General features: G+C 40.7%; 1 protein-coding gene across 2 annotated transcripts in view; it reads right to left on the bottom strand.

The window, feature by feature from the left end:
- Positions 1-432: 432 nt before the first annotated feature.
- The window catches only part of runx1 (RUNX family transcription factor 1), a 36542-nt gene continuing 13861 nt past the window's right edge, over positions 433-23113 (bottom strand). For both annotated transcript variants that reach the window (XM_032507999.1, XM_032508000.1), the window contains exons 4-8: positions 20165-20321; positions 12305-12409; positions 10448-10651; positions 3743-3889; positions 433-2837 (exon numbers count right to left, since the gene is read on the bottom strand). In XM_032507999.1, coding sequence (XP_032363890.1) covers positions 2308-2837; positions 3743-3889; positions 10448-10651; positions 12305-12409; positions 20165-20321 — 1143 coding nt within the window. In that variant the 3' untranslated portion in view covers positions 433-2307. The remainder of the gene's footprint in view (positions 2838-3742; positions 3890-10447; positions 10652-12304; positions 12410-20164; positions 20322-23113) is intronic.

Genomic DNA, 23113 nt, shown 5'->3' with positions numbered 1-23113 from the left:
TAAATCCAGACTGCTAGCTAGATTATCTTTCCAATCTGAGGACTATGGTTACCTGGTCCTCAGATCTCTGCAGGGTAAATCCAGACAGCTAGCTAGAATATCTTTCCAATCAGAGTTTTCTCTCACACAGCTATTTGACAGCGGCTCTGTACAGAGTTAGGCACTGCCCATGACAATTCTGATTGGTTTAAAGAAATGCCATTAAACCAGAGCACACTTTCATCCCAAACCAAATGTTATGTGGAGTAACCAGACCCTCCTTCAGCGCGCTTGGAGGACGGTATGGCAAAGCAAGACTAAACTCACCATAACTCATATAAATCGCTGTGAACTGATGAACGCTGCTATAGAAATACAACTGCCCTGCCATCATTAACAAGTAAGATAACTGATGAAAACAAATCACACAACCAGGAACCAGGACAAGAGAGGTACTTTCTTTGCAAGAAGGTTTGTATTAATCAAAACCAGATGTCGAACATCAATAACATGAAACAAAATGGTTGTGTGAGAGAAACAATGAGAGAAAAAGGATGAAAACATGATCATATGCAGGTATCATTTATGATTATATACAGTACAGATCGACAAACATACTTAAAATGCTACCAACAAACGGTATTGTAGGAATAAATTAAAGTGTTTTATAAAACTCCAGGCTGTAATGGTTTGTCTATGTGGACAGTCTTGTTCAGACCATCTGTAATTAATAAGGAATTGATCAACTGGATAGTTGGTTTATCATGTCACCATTTTTGTCAGACTTGGGCCCAAAGTGAGTAAAATCATCATGCCTCTTTGTTTTGACTGAGTTTAGTAAAAATATCTATAAAACTGTTAAAATAAACCATGGAAAGAAGAATCATCTGTTCACAACACTAATACCAACAACATTCATGTTATTTTACAAAGAAAGACAGATCAGTCCAGTACTGCTGCATGCACTTTATCAGTGTACAACCTCTATTTATATGTGCGTAAAACCTCCGTTTATCTGTCCATAAAACCTCTTTTTTCTGTATTGAGTGCTTCCATTCAGTAGAAGCTCCGCGGTCCAATCAATTCTTTTTGTCAGGAGGACTCACTTGTCCGGCTCCCGGTCAAGTGATGGCGTAAAGTGTTTCCAAATACCAGTGCACATATATAAAAAAACAAGAGTCAGCAGACTTCCTGAGACGCAATTTACCCAAGGAACAACTGGGGAACTGCATCCATAGGTGCCGATTGACATCGCTGCTAACTGATAGTAGCATGTGTCCCGACATTTCCTCCCTGCTCAATGTAACCGCATACCCATGATACAAAAATTTGAATGATAGCCTACAAAGTTAAGCGAACGCCGGCCAGTAGCATGACAGTTAAATTTAGCGGTCTTTACAGTGATATGTAGCTGAGAAAAGGTGACTATGAGCCGAGTTAGCGTGAGACCACACCAACTGGACTGCCAAAGGGTTTCTCTCAGGTCAAACATGGAAAACACTATTGTCTCACATGCAAACAACAACCAATGTGTATGAAACACACCCAGACTCTCTCTTGAGGGATAAATCTGTAAATATTCAATATTTGTTTCATATATAAGTTCCACGTGCAGACATAAACCAGCACTGACTGTATCTGATATATCTTCTATCAGCTTTTTGGGGAAATCCCTCAACCTTTTTTATTAGTAAAAACAATATCAACAGTATTTGTGAGCTGTTTTTTTAAAGGTTTCTGTCTTTAGGGGGAACCAATGAGATTAGAGCTGAATAGTTAAGTCAGAAAGAATACAGAGACGGACTCGTAACATTTACTTCGGGAGAAGGAAGCCGGAGCTGAGAATGACGTCTACCCAAACACAGCATTCCAGTTTAACAAGTTGGAATTATTGTTATTTAACAGTGGAGGTAGCGCTAGCTAGGTTAGCCAACGTTAGCCATGGATAACGACGCATGCATCACACTGTTTTTGTGCTTACAAACAGCATGTCCACAAATAGATGTTTGACAGGACTGTTTGTACAACTGATGAGACAGAGTTTCTCAGTTTCTTCAGAGTTAGGTGTTCAGTACGAACTGTAGATTTAGGTGTTCAGTTTGGACTGCAGATTTAGGTGTTCAGTTTGGACCGCAGATTTAGGTGTTCACTACGTTCGGCAAGGTTAGGTGTTCTCTGTGTTCTGCAGGGTTAGGTGTTCAGTACGGTCTCCAGGGTTAGGTGGTCAGTATGGTCTCCAAGGTTAGGTGTTCAGTACGATTGGCAGGGTTAGGTGTTCAGTACGGTCTGCAAGTTTAGGTGTTTAGTAAGGTCTCCAGGGTTAGGGGTTTAGTATGGTCTCCAGACAGCTTCAGCTGCGGCCATGTTGGTCGGTGAGCTGCTGTGGCTGGACTCCACCTCCACACCGACTACTTCGTTCTGATTGGGCAGCGAGGGGTGCAGGAGAGCGGAGCCTGTGGAGGCATTGGTGCAGGGTGGCAGGATCCTTGGCGGGGAGCGTGAGTCGCCACTGCCACCCCCGGCCATCATGGAGAACTGGTAGGAGCCGGCGGCGGTGGAGTAATACAGGTGGTATGGCGAGGACGTGGACTGGAAGCTCTGCGCCTGGTGAGGTGTGTTTGCCGGGTACGGAGGAGGCAGGTAAGTGTGGTACCTCCCTGCCGGGGTGGTCGCCATGGCTGTCGCCATTGTAATGCCGAGGGCTCCGCTGGAGACAGCGTTGTGAGGTGGGGTGTAAGTGAAGGCGGCCGCAGTGGGAGGGTAGTGCACCCGGTGGTCTGAGAAACGCGAGTCAGGCAGGGAGGGGAAAGGACGTTCTAATGTCATCCTCGGGTCGCCAAACGCCGTAAGCTCAGGACCTGGGAGATGGCAAAGGTAACAGAGTTAGGGTTATTTTTTATTTTAATTTTTTTTCAAAGTCAAAGTCAAAGTCAAAGTCTGCTTTATTGTCAATTTCTTCACATGTCAAAACATACAAAGAGATCGAAATTACGTTTCCCTCTATCCCACGGTGACAACAAGACATTTTTAACCAATTAGGTCCACAGACAAACATAACATTCAAGTAAACAATATAAAAAGTAAAAATAAGAAGATATATACAATGAGGAAAATAAGAGCAGCAAAATTTGAGTTAAAAAAATGTGCAATTATGCATACGGTCAACAGTCAATGTAATAGTGCCAAAGTCCGGCGGTAGCATAGTGGTCCCAGTTATGTAGAGCAGCACGTTTATTTGAATAGGGACAAATACTTAGACACATACATTAATGCAACACTTGTTGTACAGCATGACAGCATTTACAGCTAATATTTTCCAATGTCTGTCACTTTGTATTAATTATCTATTTGTATGTATGTATGTATGTATGTATGTATGAATGTATGTATGTATGTATGTCTTACTTGTTTCTGCATTTATTGTTTGTTGTTATTGTAGTGATGGAAGGGGTATGGAAATCTTGGAAAATTTGGAAGCTTTGTGCTACTTATCTAGCAATACATCTATTTCTGATTCTGATTCTGATGTCTATTAAAACTAACACTAAAGTAAGCTATGGAAAATTGGTAAGGTGAAAAACTACCAAAAATCAGCCTTAATCATTTCAGTTTTAGGCTTCTTTTAAAGACTGAGCTGATATTGACATCCCAGCAGATGGCCCAGCGGATTCACATCGCACATTAGAGTATTAAACATTAAACATCACGGCCATTCACACAGTTCTCCAGCCTGCTGATGACTCACTGCTCGCTGTGTTCCTACCTGAGAGTCGTGAGGACAGGTCACTGAGCGAGGATCGACCAGGCGAGAGGGGATTGGCTGTGTGGACAGTGGGCGTGGTTATCTGGCCAAGGTAGGGATACGACTGGTCGTAGGACCAAGACGGAGAAGACTGCATCTGTCTGGAGTCTGGGAAAAAGGAATCATCAGAGGGTTGGTTAAGCTTGTAAGAGCTTGAAAGTTGGGGATAGCCTTCATTTAAATTCAAACATTCTGCACAAATTACTTTTAATCTGTCTCTTTATTAAGGTGTAAAACTACATCTCTGAATTAAAGATGGTGTGTAAACTCCTAAAACTGCACAGTTAAAATACAAGCTTTGAGGTACTTTTTCTCTGGTTTGGTGAGGCTTATACTAAGAGTAGTGACATTAACTTGTGGTAATTAAAAGGCAGAACATTTGAGCACACAGCAGTGTGTTCACCACACCCCAGTTTCAGTTTATAAAAGGGTTAAATAAGTTTTGGGAGCTAAACATGACCCTGTTAGTAGTGAAGGAACAAAAGGGGAATCTATTTGCTTTTTGTTTGTGTGTGTGTGTGTGTGTGTGTGTGTGAGAGAGAGATTGTGTGTGTGTTTGTGTGTGTGTGTGTGTGTGTGTGTGTGTGTATGTGAGTATGAGTGTGTGTGTGTGTGTGAGAGTTGTTTCATTCAAGATATGACATGACACATGACTGCGGGGGAAAGACGGGATTTGTTTATTAAACAATAAATGGCACTGGTCACACACAGACGACCAGACAAGAATGTGTACGTGTGTGAGTGTGTGTGCTGCCAGACCAGAAAGCAAACTGTGCACAGCAGCCAAGACCAATGAAGGCTTTTAAGTCCGGCCAAGTTAAATTTGCAGAGGGTAGAGAGAGAAAATGGCAGGATATGAAGCAGAGTGACAACTGTTGTATTCTTTGCTCACAAGTTCACTTTACTGTCCTGGTTTAATTAAAAAACTTGTTGTACATATAATGTACACAGTAGGGGTGATCCGAGTACCCGGTACGGATAAAGCACTTTTGCCGAGTACAAGTATTATACGAGTAATATGAGTCAATATCCGTGCTCGGATTGAATAAAACTCCTCAACTGGCCGCGCAGCGTTCTGTGAAAATCACAGCGCCCCCCCCCCCCCCCGCCTACAAACCCGCTCGGATCAATCACACACACACAGAACATGGAGAAATGCTCTCTCTCTCTCTCTCTTTCTCTCTCTCTCGTTCTCTCTCTCGTTCTCTCTCTCTCTCTCTCTCTCTCTCTCTCACTCTCTCTCTCTCTCTCTCTCGCTCGCTCGCTCGCTCCCGCTCCGTCAGGTAGGCAGTCAATGGATCTGCGGATCTGTTCCGTTAACGTTTAGGGTTTCTTCAGCTTCAGGTTTGTTTTTAACTTGTGTTTTTAGTCCTTACATAGTAACCAGTAGATTTCTGGTGAACGTGGGGTTTGTAGTCCTTACATAGTAACCAGTAGATTTCTGGTGAACGTGGGGTTTGTAGTCCTTACATAGTAACCAGTAGATTTCTGGTGAACGTGGGGTTTGTAGTCCTTACATAGTAACCAGTAGATTTCTGGTGAACGTGGGGTTTGTAGTCCTTACATAGTAACCAGTAGATTTCTGGTGAACGTGGGTTTCAGACATGCTGCTTGGTTTAAATGCAACTCCTGTTGCGTCTCTGCCAACTGTCAGCTGCCCCCCGCCCCCTCTCTCTCTGTGTCTCTCTCTTACTCACTCACTCACTCACTCACTCACTCACTCACTCACTCACTCACTCACACATATATATATATACCTTGTGTGGAAATAAAAAAAATAAAAAAAACAAATAAAAAAAAAATTAAAAAAAATCACACTGATCATAAAAAAAGAAAAAGTTAAAAAATGAAAGTTATACTGAGTATGAAAACTCTTGTTTATTACATTTTACTTCATAATTGCAACTGCATGGGTTGTATTCATTGTTGCAAAACGTTCTGTATATAGTTTGTTTGTTACCATGACAACACCATTGATCTGAAGCTTGATGCTGTCATGTAAATAGTTTTCAAATCAGCAATAAATATAAAAAATTTTGATCAACTCATATCAATTGCATGCTTAAATAACATACCGGTTAAAGCCCCGCACATTTCAAGAGAACCCGACCCACTTCCGGGTTAAATCTGACCACTTCCGGTTTAGGCCCCGCCCAGTCCGAGTACGGATCCGGATACAGATAATTCATGTGGTAAACAGATACAGATACAGATACAGATAATGCTGTACTCGCTCATTCCTAGTATACAGTATATACATACACACACCTATACATACATACTTGTAGCAAAATGTATTGTCTGCAACAAAGCATTACTGTACTTCTGGAGTTTCTTGGTGTACACACTCACAGTGTTTTCTCCATCTGTCCTGATATGTGAAAGGTTTGGGTTCACGTTAGAGGAACAGAGATACTGCTGCCACATGTGCACACTATAGGACCAAAGTAAATTGACATACAGGATTTACCACTCACAGAGGAGTAGAGAAGTGAAAGGAAGACAATGATAAAAGAGAAATGAAAGCTTAGCTTTAAGGGGGTGATGACGGGGAGAGAGAAAAAGAAAAAGAGAGAGGTCTAGAGTGACAGAGAAAACAGGAAGCACTCAGAGCTACCTCTCTGTTTCTGTCCCTACAGTATGTTTCACACCACTAATTGTACACACTTTCTATGTGTTTCAGCTCAGCATCCACAGACACAGTTAAGTCTCAACTCCATCTTATTCCAGATTAAGTTTAACTCTGAACAGTTCAACATGTCGGCTACAAATGTATTCTGACTGAACCTGCATAGAGATAAAAACAAACAACTTATACACTTATTTTCCAATTACCATGAACAAAACCAGAAAAGAGGACTTGGTGGGACTAGTCTTTCTTTCTTTCTACAAACCATTTTACTTTTGTTCTTGTTGAGTTATGAACCCTACTTTGGACGACGGGTTGTTTAAGAGATTTATATTTAAATGTGATGCATGTTGATGGTAAAATTATTTTTCTCTGTTTCTATCTTTCCTCTGCTTTTAGCCCAGTGTCAGACAAGTGTTAGCATTACATAAACACCAGTTACAAGTGTAGAAAAACTAAACCTTGACAAAGACAATATTTAATTTCTCATATTCTGAAAGTTATGTTTGCTTTGCTTTTTTCTCACAGTAGCACTTCTTGCCAGCTGACTCTCATTTCCTCCTTTCACACACACACACACACACACACGCACACACACACACACACACACACACACACACACACACACACACACACAACACACACACACACACAGTCACTACCACTGAAGGCAGAAGAGGAACAGATTCTGTATTTCGGTGCTGCATAGAGTATCCACGGCAACCGCAACACACACTCACACAAAACCACACACACACGTAAATACACATACCCACACAGACCACAATGGATCTCACTGAAACCACAAGGAGGAACAACAAGATTTGATGCAAGATGAATGCACAAGTGTGGAAAACACATGCCACAGTTTGCAGAACGTTATTATTTAGCAGTGTGGACGCTCACGTCGGTATAGTTATAGTTATAGCCTGGGTTATTGTAGGTGTGGACAGGTATTTAGTCTCACAGAAAGATAATTCATTCAAGTTTTATATAAGAAGAGAAAAATGTATGGGAAATCTGTTTCTTTTCCATAAAAAATTTAATTCAGTTTTCCCCGCAACATACCTGCTGTCAGAGAGTTGGTATTAACTGTTCTGGTGGCCACTTTACTGTACGTCACAATCCCCAGCTAACCACAACAGTTCAACATGCCCGCTGTGATACAACTATTTATATACAACAGTTTTTTTTTCAGACTACATTGGTACCGTTACACCTGAGAAAGCCCCGTAAGATTAGGATAAAGGAAATGTATTGTAGTTTTTGGGCTCTGTGTTAGAGCTCATAAAGAACATGCAGAAGCGTAGTTTCTTATTTCTAAAGTAAGAGCTGTCTCTCCAGTCGTAAACGGCTGAGCTTCTGACTGTAGGGTCACCTATTGCCCATGTGTTGAAGAGTCACTGAGCAAGACACTCTTAGTGTCTGCCGTATGGGGCCTATTCACACCTACAGTTCTGTAGACTCTGTGTGATTTCGGAGTCAAGTTGCAGCATTGTGTAATTTTTCATTTGGTTGTGTTTGCGCTCACACTTTGTCAAACACCAAACATTAGGGTTAGGGTTAGATGATGAGATGATAATGTCACACAGAGGACTAGCGGTGTATGTTAACCGCAGTTCATGGATTTGAACGATATCATCCCTTCATCAGAAATAAGTTCGTAAACTGTGTGAAACGAAGAAACTGCAGACTAGTAAATGCTCTGTTATTGGTTCTCTTCCTGTATTTGTGATGGATTGTTTTCATCTAAAATGAACTGAAATCTAGAGCTCTGTGAAGAAAACAGAGACCCCCGTTTTGGACCAGAGTTCAGTTGTTTAGACAACAACAAAGTGAGAATTAACTTTGACACTGCCCAAACCAACAGGACTATCAGACCAAATGCTCCAGGGTTCAGTTAGAGCAGACAAAACTGCTCAGATGTGAAATAAGATGTGAAATCTCATCATTTATATAAAGAGCACAACACGTCGGTTTTGCTCTGTATATAAAGGATGAGAATCAACATTTTAAGAAAGTTTGGGTTTTACAACAGTCAGTTCTGATCCAGGAGAGTCACATACATATACACTCACCTATAGGATTATTAGGAACACCACACTAATACTGTGTTTGACCCCCTTTCGCCTTCAGAACTGCCTTAATTCTACGTGGCATTGATTCAACAAGGTGCTGAAAGCATTCTTCAGAAATGTTGGCCCATATTGAGAGGATAGCATCTTGCAGTTGATGGAGATTTGTGGGATCACATCCAGGGCACAAATCTCCTGTTCCACCACATCCCAAAGATTCTCTATTGGGTTGAGATCCATTGAGGGTCCATTTTAGTACAGTGAACTCATTGTCATGTTCAAGAAACCAATTTGAAATGATTCGAGCTTTGTGACATGGTGCATTATCCTGCGGGAAATAGCCAGCAGAGGATGGGTACATGGTGGCCATAAAGGGATGGACATGGTCAGAAACAATGCTCAGGTAGGCCGTGGCATTTAAACGATGCCAAATAGGCACTAAGGGGCCTAAAGTGTGCCAAGAAAACATCCCCCACACCATTACACCACCACCACCAGCCTGCACAGTGGTAACAAGGCATGATGGATCCATGTTCTCATTCTGTTTACGCCAAATTCTGACTCTACCATCTGAATGGCTCAACAGAAATAGAAACTCATCAGACCAGGCAAAATTTTTCCAGTCTTCAACTGTCCAATTTTGGTGAGCTCTTGCAAATTGTAGCTTCTTTTTTCTATTTGTGGTGGAGATGAGTGGTACCCGGTGGGGTCTTCTGCTGTTGTAGCCCATCCACCTCAAGGTTGTGCGTGTTGTGGCTCCATAAATGCTTTGCTGCAAACCTCGGTTGTAACGAGTGGTTATTTCAGTCAAAGTTGCTCTTCTATGAGCTTGAATCAGTCGGCCCATTCTCCTCTGACCTCTAACATCAACAAGGCATTTTTGCCCACAGGACTGCCACATACTGTATGCTTTTCCCTTTTCACACCATTCTTTGGAAACCCTAGAAATGGTTCTGCGTGAAAGTCCCAGTAACTGAGCAGACTGTGAAATACTCAGACCGGCCCGTCTGGCACCAACAACCATGCCACGCTCCAAATTGCTTAAATCACCTTTCGTTCCCATTCTGACACTCAGTTTGGAGTTCAGGAGATTGTCTGGAGTAGGACCACACCCTTAAATGCATTGAAGCAACTGCCATGTGATTGGTTGATTAGATAATTGCATTAAGGGACTGGGAGGTTCCTTTCAGAAAAACCTCCTTCAGCCATAATGCACTATCTATTAAAGGCAGTGCATTATGGAACACACTTCCTCCAACTGTAAGGGAGCGTCCCACTTTGGCCTCCTTTAAGAGCGAGGTAAAGCTGTGGCTTAGAGCTAACCAAACATGTAACCACCGCTAACTTGTGTTTCCATTTTTCTACTAATGAATTGTCCTGTTTTTTCTTTTTGTTTCTTCTTGGTTTTATATACTGAATGTTACTATCCTATGTCTTTTTTTACAGAAACTCCAACCTGCCTATTGGACTGCAGAGTGAAATTAGCCCTTGGGCTACAATTTGGCACATTTACGTGTACTGTTGTGCATGTTCATCAACGTGCATTGTCCTGAATTAATAAATAAAATAAAATAAAAAAATAAAATAAAAAATAAAAAATAATGAGAAATTGAACAGGTGTTCCTAATAATCCATGAGGTGACTGCATATTCAGGTACATGAAAAAGATTGCTTTAGCACAGCTTCCAGCTTATTTGCATTGACTAAAACACCTAAAAGTGGTCCTCTTGTAGCTTTATTCTGTAATTTTGAAAGTTTTGTTCCCAAATTTTGTCCCTGACTACTTGAAGTCCAAATAGTACAAATCCTGACTGGATACAGTGAGACTGCAGCTGCAGCATTTAGGCCTCATAATAAACTTCGTTCAGAATACACACAGGATGACACCTTCTCTTCTTCGCTGCTTCTTGTTTTCTTTTCATAATCAAGGTTGACAGACGTAAATAACGTGTGTGCTCTTACCGGCAGTTATCTGAGCGTGTGTCGGGCTGGAGAAGGGGGCTGAGTTCAGTGCTGCAGATTGCCTAGTGTGGGCCGAGTGTTGATGGTGATGGTGGTGAGGGGGCGTCACCCTCATCGAGCCCCGTCTCAGCTGTTCAAGCTCTGTTAACCGCTCAGAGAAAGCCAGGGAGCCAGGTTTGACTTCGTCCATCTTCTGACGGTGACCTGGGACAGGGAGACAAAACAAAACTGTCACATTTCAACAAACAGAAATGTAGACATATCAGCAGATTACGTCATGCTTGTGACATGTCTATTTAATCCAGGGATTACAGTTACAGGTAGAACCAACAGCCTTTTACACTGTCCCAACACTATTAACACACTGCGTCTGCTAATGCGTTGGGGAATCTGCTGTGCAGCACAGGGCTCTGTGTGTGTGTGGTGGTCTGTCATGGTGTCTGTGGTGCTGGCCGCACTTCAAAGCTCGGAGACGCAGCTCCAGTTACAGCCACTTCCTCCCAACGGGGAAGTGTGCATGTGTGTGTATTTATGCTGAGTGTGTGTGGGTGAGATAGAGATGAGTGATGGTTATTCACAGCTGAAAGGAGCTGGCAGGAGCCGTCCTGTTGTCTCTTCTGAACACTGTTGCTCACTTCACTTCCATTCAATCCTAATTATTATTATTAATGTTAGTCAGCTGAAGAAAATCTGTCTTCCTCTTGCGTTCATCTGCGGTTAGAATTCCCCCTGTTTCATCACGCTGAGAGGGAGAGGAACTTCAGGTTCCTTATTGACTCACTCAGAGTTTTTCTGTAGTGATTAGAGCCCTATATTCACTAAGTGACTACTTTATAGACTAATATAAATATTAAATGTAGCTTGATGTAATCAACAGGATCCAAACAATGTTTTGTGCTCACATCTGTGAGCACTTTAATAACATTACTAAACATGAGGGCTGTCAGAATGAAAGTGACAATACTGAGTTAAAACCCTTGTAAAGCCACTTATTTTTGAAGTGCAATCAACGCAGATGAGTTATGCGATTTGGGCCTTTGGGCCTTTGTTTTGAAGTATGGTTTTTATCTAATTTAGTATAGAAAATCGTAAATCTGCAATTTGCACAGGCCCTCGAGTAGCCCATACGTTGACTGTACTTTTGTCTTTTAATTGTTTTTAACCCTGTGCTTGTTTTTGTGTCTGTAACTCTTGCAGATAAGTAAGTTACTCAATGTCCAAAACAAATTTCTCCTTAGGGAGACCAATAAAAGTACTTTGACTTTGACTTGAGCCGTTACATAGTTAGAAAAATCAGGAATGCAGTAGTAATGTTGCGGATGGCTAACCTTAGCTAGAAGTCAGCGCATAGTACTCTGTGATGACATCCAGGGGCTCACCAAACCTGCTAATATATTTTTTAGACTGGTATGCCATGTACAAAGGGGAAAATAAATAGTGTATTCAGATAAAATGTGAAATATAGGGTAAAAAATATTAATTTGATGCCTACGATCACTGCTTTAATAACCCAAATCCTAACTCCAACCTGACTAAACATACTGTAACTTATGCACTGTTCCTCAATTTACAACCCCGTCATCGTCAGACATTGCAACAACTCCCAATGACTCCCAACCACTCCCAACAACTATGACTATGACTCCCTATAAATGCCTATGATTCCCTACAACTCCCAACATGGTTAATGCCACCGGAGTAACACTAAACACGAACGTTGCAGTTGTTCTGTTTTAGATAGTTGCCTTCAAGTGGATCCATGGTGAATTTGATTGGACTAAGAATTGAACACTGTGGGACTCCAGATGTTATCTGCTGGGGAGCAAATGTCACAATCTGTGTGTCAGTGTCACTTACGTCGTGGCTCTCTCGGACCGTCCACAGTAATTTTGATGGCTCTCTGGTATGTGGCCACCTGAGGAGGGTTGGTGAACACGGTGATGGTCAGAGTGAAACTCTTTCCTGTTAAAGAAAATGAAGAAAGGGAGAAAGGAAAAAAGACATAGAAATAGAACGGAAAAAAGTGTTAATCAAGATTTGTTTCAAGTAATTCTGTTTGATCTCTCCTCCCTCTCTCCTGCTCTCCCCTAAAATCCTCTTGGTAAGCTATCAAGCTTAAACCATGGAAGTCAGGGACCCCCAGGCAGAAATAACCCAGATCGCATGCATGCAAACACACATGCACACACACGCACGCACTCACAGACACACACATATTCACACACATACACACACAAACACACACACAGTTGACGTATGTGTGTAATGCCAGGTGTTACTCTCACTTCTCTCCTTATATTTCTGTTTTATATTGCTGTCTTTGAAAGCTTCTCTTTCATATCATAACACTGATGACTTATGAATTATTGTCAAACATTGTGTGCATACAACATTTAAATTTACAGGTATTTGATTACAAAATGAAATGTCATTTTAAACTGGAAAAACCTGTTGCAACAGTGGAATGAGTGAAGCCTGTTTCCCCATGATTTGCATGTTATTAAAAGGACGACAGAGAGAGTTCAGCTGTGGAAGCTTGTACCAACTTCCCTGCTGACCTCTTTTTTTTTTCTTTTTTTTTTTTACCATGCTAAAGACAAACAGACTTAAATAAGGTGCAAGGTCGATGCTTGATCAGCTAATGATCAAACAGCTGCTGGCGGGGGGGAAGCCTACATTACCATCCTAGTGTTTGAATGTTTCATAGAACTCCAAATCAAATATGTTTAATACAGATAATACAATACTAGATACAAAATGTAATCTGTTCAGTTCAGGGGTTATTAGCCTGGAGCGTACTCCAAAAAAGCTTCTAATCTTCCGTGTTTCCTTCGTTGATGTGCGGCCAGTTGAATCTATGCAGTAGGGTCTCTCCAGCTGGCCCAGAGACTTTACTCCATGGTGATAATGTCACAGGTTCTTAAATCCCTTTTCTCAGCCAGAGGACAATTTAGGACAGACTTTTAAGCATCTAAGGCTGTGACGTAGGTAGGCCTACTACCGCATTTTGATTGTTTGTTGTATTTTCGTATCCTAACCCTCATTTGTTACCTATACTTAAGAAGTTCCGTTTCACAATGTTAACTATTACTGTTACGTTAAAAAGAATGCCACGATTACCAAAACGCTCATATACTGCATGTTGTTTTTGGAATCATTGGCAATTGACCTACAGTAGAGTGTCTTTTACGTATGAGGATGTGTTGTGTGGTCACACTTCTTGTTGAGAATGACAAACCGTGTTTGGGCTTCATTTAAGAGATTAACCTTTGACTGCTATGGTTCAGACGTTACTCTATGGATTGTTCTGTTTTTCATGCTGTATTGAAATGAAGAGTAAACCTTTCATCCACCTGACTCCACACTGTTGGCCAGCAGAGGGAGGGACCGTGAGAGAGACAGAGAGAGAGAGAGAGGTCATGCAAATAAAGCCTCTTTGAATTGAATTAAGAGAAAGAGAGAGGGACAGAGAAAGAGAGCGAGACAGAGAGAGAAAGACAGAGAAAGAGGGAGACAAAGAGAGAGACAGGGAAAGAGGAAGACAGACACAGAGAGGGAGACAAAGAGAGACACAGGGAAAGAGGGAGACAGAGATAGAGGGAGACAGACATAGAGGGAGACAGACAGAGAGAGCAAGACAGAGAGAGAGAGACAGAGAAAGAGGGAGACCCAGACAGAGAGAGGGAGACAGAAAAAGAGGGAGAACAGCCAAAGTCTTTGTGTCCATCAGCCGGTTAAGCAAACTAAATAAACTCTGTAATCACCCCTATGTTTCTCTGAAGATAAGAGCGAACATATCACAGATGAGGGACGTGTGTGTGTGTGTGTGTGTGTGTGTGTGTGTGTGTGTGTGTGTATGTGTGTGTGTGTGTGTGTGTGTGATCCCACAGTGAGATATTGTGAAAGAGAAAAATGACGGTCCTGTTTAAAAAGAGGAACGAACAGAGACGGGCAAACACACACACATACATACAAACACTGTGGTCGTAGCTGAACCATTGTATGAAACAAACAAGACGCATTTTCCATCATCACACTTTATACCCATGTTTCATTTCAGACAAAAATCACCACTTCAGTTTCAGAGGGAACACACGCTAAAAGATAGACTAAAGTGTGAAAGGTCAGTTGTTCCTGTACTATGTTACAGAGCTTTGAGTAGTCGTTAAGACTAGAAAAGAGCTTTATAAATAGAGTCTACTTACATAATATTTACATTTCTACATTTATTTCCTTTCTCAGGAAAAGTCACTTTCTACAGTAATTAGACATGGAAATGTTCATGTTCATGTATGAAAGCTTAAACACTCTTGGCCCTATCTTGCACCTTGTCGCTGTGTAGCACAAAGCCCAACACAACTGTCTTTTTTAAGACCCACAAAGTTAATTTCAACAAAACCTGGTCCAAAGGCAGTAACGCAGCATTTCACTGTTATTTCAACAGCGCATTAGTAAAATGCTCCTAGGCAAGTGCTAACCCTAACCCATGCAAATCAACAGTGTCAGGGAACACACGCGCGCGCACACACACACACACACACACACACACAACACCAATCAAACCACTAAACCATTATTATTGTGGGCAGCTAAACTAACCACTTCCCACACCAACCAAATGTTATTTCATCAAACCAATTTTATTACCACAATTGTGAGGAGGCACTGTTAGTTAAACAAAGCTACAGTCTGGCAATGTTTCGTAGTTTTCTTCTTGTAAAAACCTAGATAAAACTGGAGCACCAAATGTGGATGCTAGTAAAAGACACAGTTTCCTCCTGTTTGTTTGATAAAAACTACGGTGAGCAGCTGTTATAGAACATCACTGAACCTATAATAAAATGCAAACTAAATGTGTCCCTGAAAACCCACCAGCGGATTAGAAAATACATGTTTTGTTCAAAAGATTGCCAAAGAAAAGTCACCTACCCTAGAAAGAAGCTGAAAAAATGAATTGTTCCTAAATGCGCCCCAAGAGACTCCGCTGACATATTCCAAAAAACTCACATAGAACATATTTAGTTGAAAAAAAAATTATAAAATCAACCATTTCCATAATCAATGAGCAGTAAAATGCATGAAATTCTTCAGCTTCTCAACTGCTCATAGGGTATGTTTGTTTACTGCCATGCTCAGCCACGTGACGAACCAATCCAAACTGACTGAGACAGCACCAAAACACAGCGCAGCCTAGTGGTGAACTGTGGTAGAAGAAGCAGTCAGATCCTTTACTTCAGTAATACTACACTGCAGTATCCTTTGTTACAGTGCTGCAGTGAAAATGTTACTACATTAAAAGTGTATAAGTATTATCATTCAAATATTAAAAGTTAAAGTAATCAATGCAAAACTAGTAATTAAAGCTGTAACATTCCACCACTGGTGTTATCTTTGTAAAAATGAAACTAATTATTTTTGGGAGAAATTTACAGTCAATATTCTTTTTTTCCTGTATTGTATATACATGTGTTCCCCTATTATATATATATATATATATATATATATATATATATATATATATATATACACTACTACTACTACTACTACTACTACTATTCTGTGATAGGCTAGTCACAGCGCCCTCCCCTACACTATTCTGTGATAGGCTAGTCCCAGCGCCCTTCCCCTACACTATTCTGTGATAGGCTAGTCCCAGCGTCCCTACACACACAGATTCCTTCTGTTGTTTTGTCAGACAGGCTGTCCTCACTCTCACACGGAGAAGTGAACAGCTCTCTCCCTCAGGTCCGCGGGGCTTTTCCGTTAACGTTTAGGGTTTCTTCAGCTTCAGGTTTGTTTTATACTTCGGTTTGAACTGGTACCTAGTAACCAGGAGACTTCTGGTAACCATGGGGTTTGTTCAGAAATAGTGCTTGGTAGAATGCGACTCGCGTTGCATCTCTGCCGTTTTTTAAACTGCCTGCTGCTCTAACCAGTTTTTTTGAGTGTCTGAAACTTTCTTGCTGTGTTTTATAAAAAAATAAAATAAAAGGCAGTTGCGGTATAAATAAATATTACAAATTAAGATACACACACAAACACATTCCAAACCCCCTCTCTCTCTCTTTGTTTCTCTCTCTCTCTCTCTCTGTATCTCTTACTCACTCACAGACACACACACACTCACACATACCTGGTGTGAAAATAAAAAAAGAACCAAAAAAATAAAATGATCACACTGATCATAGAAAAATTAAAAGTTAAAAAATTATTATTAAGTATGAAAACTCTTGTTCATTACATTTTACTTAATAATTGCAACCACATTGCTGTATTTATTGTTGCAAAACTTGTTATATACTGTAGGCCTATATAGTTCGTTTGTTACCATGACAACACCACTGATCTGAAGCTCAATGCTGATGCTGTCATAGAAATAGTTTTCTAATCAGCAATAAATATAACAATTTCTGGTGAACCCATATCAATTGCATGCTTAAAATAACATACCGGTTAAAGCCCCGCCCATTTCAAAACAACCCGACCCACTTCCGGGTTAAATATGAATACTTCCGGGTTACGCCCCGCCTAGTCTGAGTACATATACGGATACAAATCATTGATGTGGTAAACAGATACAGATAATGCTGTACTCGCTCATCCCTAATATATATATATATATATATATATATATTATTTTTTATTAATAATATATATACATAACATATATAACATATATTGTTAGACAATAAAACTTCCCAAAAAGTATTGTGATTAACAATATTGCTGTTCTGAGACCATTTTCTTCTAATATGATATGATGATAAAGGCATAATAATGCAGGTACACCTTTTCAAAGATCAATAAACTTTTATTTCTAGAGAATATTTAACATGGGAACTGAAAGATATTTTAAATATGTGATATCTGCCACATGGCGAGAAAAGGTTTGTACCAGATTATTTTCTTTTCAGCCTTCACTTTGGCGAAGGTGCAGCTACTTTCTTCTTTTCCTCTGCAGGTCGGAGCTCTGCAGGGACGGGCCGACGCACGCACGCACGCACGCACGCACGCACGCACGCACGCACGCACGCACGCACGCACGCACGCACACTCTCCGGGAGCGTCTGACACACTGACAGCGGACAGCTCTAGGCTTTTACCGGTTAATATTCTGTGCGTTGTCGGACACATACAGACTCCCTCCTGAGAGCGGCCCGTAGCGTGTATGTCCTAGCCCGTCTCCACCACCTCCACCAGCAGGTTGTCAGCTGTGTGGTTTGGAATGAAAGGGAGAAAAGAGGACGCAGAGTAACATGGGGATATTGCTCATATGCTTTCTTTTTTTTAACGGCGCCTTGCAATTCATCTTTTTAAAAATAACTTCTCAAATAAATGTTACATCTTTCCTTTTTGTTATATTTATGCCATTAAACCTTTGTTATACTGCTCTTGAAAAAGACATTCATGAGTTATTCCTGCTTGACCCGTCATTGTAGCTGAACGACAGAACTGACTGTTCTGTTTAACGTTGTGAACGTTTAGGCACTACTTTGTTAAGGTTAAAAAAAAGATCATGGTTTGGTTTTAAATTAGTCATGGACTTAAGTTGGTCACATTAAAACCCTTGGGTGTCCTCGGTGACGTTTTCAGTCTGTTTAAAACCTCCACCTGGGAAACCTGCCTCCTTACTCCTTATGAGTATGGGGCCCTTATAACTTGATCCACTTACTTCCTCGTTTGCTCCCACAATAACTACAAAACAAACGTGGATATGGGTCGATAAAAGCTGCTTTCAAGGTAAAAATGTTCTGGTTTAGAGATCTGCATCTTCAGTTGGAACCAAAGGACTACAGGACTCATAAACTATGCAAAGAAAAGAAAGAACATGAGTGTGAAATAGTTTGGATGACCTTTAGCTTCTGTCTGCCCTCGCTGCTGTTGTGTGTAGCATGGTGGCAGTCCAAGACACATAGATAGATATGATGATGATGATGATGATGATTAAAAAAGAAAACATCAGTTATAAACCTTCCTGTCTTGTCTTTAACCTCCTGCTCAGATGCAGCGCTGCTGGAAAATGAAGCTCATTGTTCTCTATGCCTGTATATTTGCATGGAAAACAAATTTCTACTCCTCAACTTTCTTCATTTGAATTCTCCTGCACATGAACATGTAACATGTTTCAACAGCAGAATGGGGCAATCTGTCAAATATTGACAGGTGGTCCAACATTTCCATTCAGCCGGGGAGCACTTGTCCGAGTGAGTGTTAGAGTTGTGTACACAGGACGCTCGCTGTTTTAAATAGATTAGTTGGCACATTTGCCTGTGACTGATTTAGTGTAACTGTGGTCTCTGTGTCCGTTAGAAAGAGAGAGAGGGGTGGGGGAGGTAGAGCCAAGCAGACGTTGGATGGCTGTTACAAGGAAGTTGTGTGAATACTGTTTTTATTCATATGATGTACTTCCCCTCCTGTAATCTCTGTGTGATGCGTGTAAAACCTATTAAAACCTAGACAAGACAGACACTGCTCTCTCTAACTGTTAAATGTGTTACATTTTAAATTAGAACAAACCTGCATATATACTGTATGTCCAAGACAAATTGAGGCAGAGTCCAAATGAGAGACAGTCGAGACCGAGACAGAAACCAAATAATCCCTTATCTTCTACTTTCTAGTGATATTTTTGTAGAGGAACAACATTGTAGGATCAGTTTAGACCAGATTATTAACTTTAACTTTCATAACGCTGAAGTGCAGAATCACAAATCAGACATTAAGACTTTTTGTTCTGCTGTAACAAAAACAACATTTACCATATTTTGACCCTAAGAATCCAGAGTATGGTGTGTTCACTGACATTGGGTTTGTGGCCAAATTTTAAAACAGCCAAAGTAAACTTGTTGTTGTTGTGAGAGTAATTTCATTTTTCTACCACAGTAATACTGAAAGATTTCAGACAGAGACAATGCCGAGACAAGTCAGAGAGAATGCCGTGACAAATCAGAGACAATGTTGAGACAATGCTGAGACAAGTCAAAGACAATGCAGAGACAATAAGGAGACAATAAGGAGACAAGTCAAAGACAATGCCAAGACAAGTAAGAGAAAATGCCAAGACAAGTCAGAGACAATGCCGAGACAAGTCAGAGACAATGGTGGGACAACTGAGAGGCAATGTCAAGACAATGTTGAGACAATGCCAAGACAAGTCAGAGACAAGTCAAAGACAATGTTGAGACAATGCCAAGACAAGTCAGAGACAATGCCGAGACCAATCAGAGACAATGCCGAGACAAGTCAAAGACAATGTTGAGACAATGCCAAGACAAGTTAAAGACAATGCCGAGACAAGTCAGAGACAAAGCTGAGACAAGTCAGAGACAATGCCGAGATAAATTAGAGACAATGCCGAGACAAGTCAGAGACAATGCCTAGAAGAGAATACTTAGGCAGAAGTTTTGTTTCTTCTTTCATAGCACACACACCATCACTCTGATTTGTATGTATCTGCTGCCTTAGTTTTTGGCTGGTGTCCTAGTTGTAAATATGTTTCTATGTAATTATATAAATGTATTTATGTTCAATGTTGATGTATTTGTTCATGAATATTGCCATATGCATGAAACAGACTGTGAAAACAAATTTTCCCCATGACAGGACATCTATCTGTCTATCTGTCCGTCCGTCCATTCGTTCATCCGTCCATCCATCCATCCATCCATCTATCCGTCCATTTAAGTTTGAATGACAATACCAGTCTGAGAAACTAACCTCGTCCGCTGCGGCCGACAAAGCGCAGGTCGTTGAATCTGGCCACTTGGTTCTTGATGGCGGCCGTGGCATTGCGCAGCTCAGCTGAGTAGTTCTCATCATTTCCCGCCATCACCGTTACCAAGGTGCCTTCAGGTGTGTCGCCCAGGGCAACCACCTTGTGACATGACAGAAGAGAGGAGGAGAGAAGATGGAGCTGTAAATGTTTGTCTTATTTCTTAATCTTTCAGTTCCTTGAGGATTAAATTTGATGTACAGCAATGGACAAAACCCACAAAGATGACAGTTACAGAAAACAGCCAAATCTCTGAATGTTTCTGTTGGAGCATCAAAACAATGAACCGGAAACCGTGATGAAATGCTGCTAAGCAGAGCAAGCTTCAACGCCAACTAAGCATTTTTATTCAACTTTAAACACAAAGAAAATATATAGCGATTGCCTTTTACCCATGAGGTATCTCTGCCCTGAAAAGAAAAGAAGATGAAAGATGAGCCGGAACATAACTGAAAACAAGCAAGCAACGACGAGACGATGATGATTCAAAGACATTTGAATACCAAGTGGACAGTTGAAGACAACAGCAAAGTCAAAAAGCCTCAAAAAGGCATCAGAAAGTGTTGAAATGCAAAGGTGGTCCTGACTGTCTGATTACGACAACAGATACTGATTAATAACTTGACTTTATTGAGTATTCTTAAGTTCATTTTGTGTATCTTATCTTACCTATATGATGGAAATAATAACAGACAAGTTAACTTCAGAATCTGATAATGATACATTTAGAGAACAAAAGCTCCAGATAACTTGTGTTGTTTTACTTTTATTTGGGTTGCAGGTTCTGACACTACAGTTCCCATCATGCTTTAGGGTGATACAAGCCTGTGAGAGAGTCTAGCCTTTATGTGCTGCACCGATTCTTTAGTTTCTCTAAAGCAATCATGCAATATAGAAGAGTTTCCTGAGGTTTCTAAGTGATCTTGGGCTGCATCCTTTGAATAAGCACACGGTCACACAGAGAAACCAACGGCTCTCAAACTTCATTTAAAAGATGCAAGTCATGAAATAAAAAGTGAATTATTTGCCTCTCCCAAAACAACACAGGTGTAAAATGTAAATGTGTAACACTTACTCTAGAGAGCACACTGTCCTTCTCCACTTCTACACAAATATAGATTTCCATATCGACACTAATCCCTTCAGGATATCAAAGTGCAAATGGCCGCGCCATATACTCTACTACAAACGTTTACTCTGTTAACCCTGCATATACTCTACTACAAACATTTACTCTGTTAACCCTGCATATACTCTACTACAAATGTTTACTCTGTTAACCCTGCATATACTCTACTACAAATGTTTACTCTGTTAACCCTGCATATACTCTACTACAGACTGTTACTCTGTTAACCCTGCATATACTGTACTACAGACTGTTACTCTGTTAACCCTGCATATACTCTACTACAGACGTTACTCTGTTAACCCTGCATATACTCTACTACAAACATTTACTCTGTTAACCCTGCATATACTCTACTACAAACATTTACTCTGTTAACCCTGCATATACTCTACTACAAACGTTTACTCTGTTAACCCTGCATATACTCTACTACAGACTGTTACTCTGTTAACCCTGCATATACTGTACTACAGACTGTTACTCTGTTAACCCTGCATATACTCTACTACAGACGTTACTCTGTTAACCCTGCATATACTGTACTACAGACTGTTACTCTGTTAACCCTGCATATACTCTACTACAGACTGTTACTCTGTTAACCCTGCATATACTCTACTACAAACGTTTACTCTGTTAACCCTGCATATACTCTACTACAGACTGTTACTCTGTTAACCCTGCATATACTCTACTACAAACGTTTACTCTGTTAACCCTGCATATACTCTACTACAGACTGTTACTCTGTTAACCCTGCATATACTCTACTACAAACGTTTACTCTGTTAACCCTGCATATACTCTACTACAGACTGTTACTCTGTTAACCCTGCATATACTGTACTACAGACTGTTACTCTGTTAACCCTGCATATACTCTACTACAGACTGTTACTCTGTTAACCCTGCATATACTCTACTACAAACGTTTACTCTGTTAACCCTGCATATACTCTACTACAGACTGTTACTCTGTTAACCCTGCATATACTCTACTACAAACGTTTACTCTGTTAACCCTGTATGTACTCTACTACAGACTGTTATTCTGTTAACCCTGTATATACTCTACTACAGACTGTTACTCTGTTAACCCTGCATATACTCTACTACAAACGTTTACTCTGTTAACCCTGCATATACTCTACTACAGACTGTTACTCTGTTAACCCTGCATATACTCTACTACAAACGTTTACTCTGTTAACCCTGTATGTACTCTACTACAGACTGTTACTCTGTTAACCCTGCATATACTCTACTACAGACTGTTATTCTGTTAACCCTGTATATACTCTACTACAGACTCTTACTCTGTTAACCCTGCATATACTCTACTACAAACGCTTACTCTGTTAACCCTGCATATACTCTACTACAGACTGTTATTCTGTTAACCCTGTATATACTCTACTACAGACTGTTACTCTGTTAACCCTGTTTTAGGGTAGAACTGTGAGTGTGGGCATGTGTATTTCAGACTTCTTGTAATGTGTAAATATGTGTGTGCATCATAACAGTCATCCATTATCCGTAAAAGGCAGTGACATCTACTCATGACACTCCATAATGATGCATACTGCACCCCACACACAGACACACACGCACGCACACGCACACACACACACACACACACACACACCACACACACACACACACACACACACACTAATGTAGGAAACTCAATAAATCAATCAGTTGTTTTGCGGCTAAAAGCTGCTTTTCCACAAATGCTTTTTTTTTGTCTCAAAGGCCAGCG

This window comes from Etheostoma spectabile, unplaced genomic scaffold (genome assembly GCF_008692095.1).
Source record: "Etheostoma spectabile isolate EspeVRDwgs_2016 unplaced genomic scaffold, UIUC_Espe_1.0 scaffold00005570, whole genome shotgun sequence".
NCBI classification, from domain to species: Eukaryota; Metazoa; Chordata; class Actinopteri; order Perciformes; family Percidae; genus Etheostoma; species Etheostoma spectabile.
The sequence above is the reverse complement of the archived record's forward strand: the minus strand, read 5'-3'. Positions and strand labels throughout refer to the sequence as shown.